The sequence below is a fragment of the Nicotiana tabacum genome, chromosome 17 (genome assembly GCF_000715075.1).
Source record: "Nicotiana tabacum cultivar K326 chromosome 17, ASM71507v2, whole genome shotgun sequence".
Taxonomy (NCBI): Eukaryota; Viridiplantae; Streptophyta; class Magnoliopsida; order Solanales; family Solanaceae; genus Nicotiana; species Nicotiana tabacum.
In genome coordinates this window covers 122,320,069-122,322,733 of record NC_134096.1, presented here as the reverse complement: position 1 = coordinate 122,322,733, position 2,665 = coordinate 122,320,069, and the positions used below count along the sequence as shown (strand labels likewise).

Genomic DNA, 2,665 nt, shown 5'->3' with positions numbered 1-2,665 from the left:
TCTAAGAATTCATAGGATTTCCTTTCTTTATAATAATTAGTATATTGTTCTTATTTCTGTGACTGTTCAGCCAACTTATTAATTATGGATTACCATTAGAATGATTCTTTTTCCAAATCAAGCAACTATTTGAATAGGCAAATAGGTATATTTGGCAGAAAATTGAATTGCTGACCATAAAAGATATGGTCAATCATGATTATACTTTATGTGTGGATAAAAAAAACTGATATGTTTATACTAATCTCAGTTTATAAGGTAATCTAATTGATCCAAATTTGGAACATCCATAAAAAGATACGTAACCAAATGATTACATACTAAATCGAGCAGCATCAAACAAGCATTATATATTCACATTTTGCCTAAATGTGTTTATCACCAAAAAACAACATGGATCTGAAACTCGTTTTAACCTTTCTTTGCATTGCCTTGCTTCTTTCATCAAAAACATTTGGTGACCATTTTACCAATCAAAGCGATATAGATACTTATATAGTACTTCTTGAGTTTCGTGATGATCTAGTTTTCTCTGATTCAAAAGATTTATATCGCTGGCATCAGTCATTTTTGCCTACAACTTCAACAAATTCTGAGCACTCGTCGCGCATTATACATTCCTATCGTCATGTGTTTAACGGATTTGCTGCTGTGTTGTCATCAGATGAAGTGAAGATGATAGAAAAGAAACCAGGATTTGTATCTGCGCGTCGCCAAAATGTACTGCAGTTGCATACCACACACAGTCCAGATTTTCTTGGCTTGCACCAGAATGTTGGCTTGTGGAATGTCTCTAATTCTGGTAAAGGTGTGATTATTGGTGTAATAGATACTGGAATAACTCCACAACATCCTTCGTTCAATGACAACGGAATGCCTCCTCCCCCTTCCAAATGGAAAGGCAAATGTGAGTTCAATCTCACAGTCTGTAACAACAAGCTTATTGGAGCTCGAAATTTTGCCCAAAATGCTACGTCACCTGTGGACGACGATGGACACGGGACACACACTTCAAGCACAGCCGCGGGAAACTTTGTGGAGGGTGCCAATTTGCTTGTTAATGCTAAAGGCACTGCTGCTGGCATTGCGCCCCGTGCTCATGTGGCCATGTACAGAGTTTGTGCTTCAAAATGTCAAGAATCCGATATCTTAGCTGGTCTTGATGCTGCCATTGAAGATGGTGTGGATGTGATCTCGATTTCCCTTGGATCATTAGCTTCTATGTCTTTATATGATGATGTTGTAGCAATTGGTTCGTATAGTGCGATTGAGAAGGGGATTTTTGTAAGTGCCTCGGCAGGAAATACAGGACCGGTTAATGGTTCTGTAACGAATGGAGCCCCCTGGTTGCTAACTGTTGGTGCTAGCACAACAGATAGAAAGATAAGCGCGGTAGCAGTTTTGGGTAATGGAGCAGAATATGGGGGAGAATCAGTCTATCAACCATCAAATTTTTCACAAAAGCTACTGCCACTTGTTAATCCTGAATATTGTGAATTTTTGTCCACAATTGATGTCAAGGGTAAAATAGTGTTGTGTGAGAGAAGCAACACCGGTTACTCGGCAGTTCAATACGGACAAAATGTGAAAGATGCAGGTGGTGCTGCCATGATTCTCATGAACAACGAATGGCGTGGCTATACAACAATTGCAGATGTTCATGTCCTTCCTGCAACACATGTTAGTTATGCTGATGGAGAAAAGATCTTAAATTATATGAAATCAACAACAGCCCCAGTTGCAACAATATCATTCAAAGGAACAAGAATTGGAGATAAGCACGCGCCAGCAGTTGCTGACTTCTCTTCTAGGGGACCATTTAGCTTTGGCATACTAAAGCCTGATATTATTGGCCCTGGAGTAAATATCCTTGCAGCGTGGCGAACCTCTGTAGGGGAGATAACATCTGCTACATCGATATTTAACATTCTCTCTGGCACGTCGATGGCTTGTCCTCACCTTGCCGGAGTAGCAGCATTGTTAAAGAGTACACATCCCGATTGGTCTCCAGCTGCAATTAAATCTGCAATCATGACCACCGCTGATTTCGTCAACCTTGGAAATGATCCGATTCAGGATGAAAGATTTAAACCTGCTAATCTACTTGCAACCGGATCTGGGCACGTGAACCCATCAAGAGCAAATGATCCAGGACTCATTTATGACATTCAGCCCGAAGATTATGTGCCCTACTTATGTGGCTTGAATTATACAGATCAACAAGTTAGCGTTATTGTGAAAAGGAAGGTACATTGTACGTCGAGCATACCTGAATCGGAGTTGAACTATCCTTCATTTTCTATTCCTTTGAAATCAGGGGATCAAACATATACAAGGACTGTGACTAATGTTGGTGAAGCTAATTCAACTTACACAGTTAAAGTATTTGGACTTGATGGTGTTGAGGTGACTGTTAATCCAACCACCTTGAAGTTTTCAGCCTTAAACCAGAAGGCGTCGTATAATGTAACAGTTAAGCCTTCACCTCTTATAGCAGATTCCCAGGGATACATAACATGGTCTTCTGATAGGTACTCTGTTAGAAGTCCAATAGGAATATTCCCGCATATAGTTTAGAGATGCAATTGTATTGTAAGAGATGGTTTCTCCATTATTTCCTAGATAAATTCTTGTATGCTCTTATGTAATTATTTTGGAATGGAGG

At 39.6% G+C, this 2,665-nt stretch overlaps 1 protein-coding gene across 1 annotated transcript; it reads left to right on the top strand.

Annotated features, from left to right (window-relative positions):
- Nucleotides 1-393: 393 nt before the first annotated feature.
- On the top strand, nucleotides 394-2,665 carry LOC107802066 (subtilisin-like protease). Its single transcript, XM_016625507.2, has one exon. The coding sequence runs from the start codon at nucleotides 394-396 to the stop codon at nucleotides 2,575-2,577; it is 2,184 nt and encodes a 727-aa protein (XP_016480993.1). The 3' UTR covers nucleotides 2,578-2,665.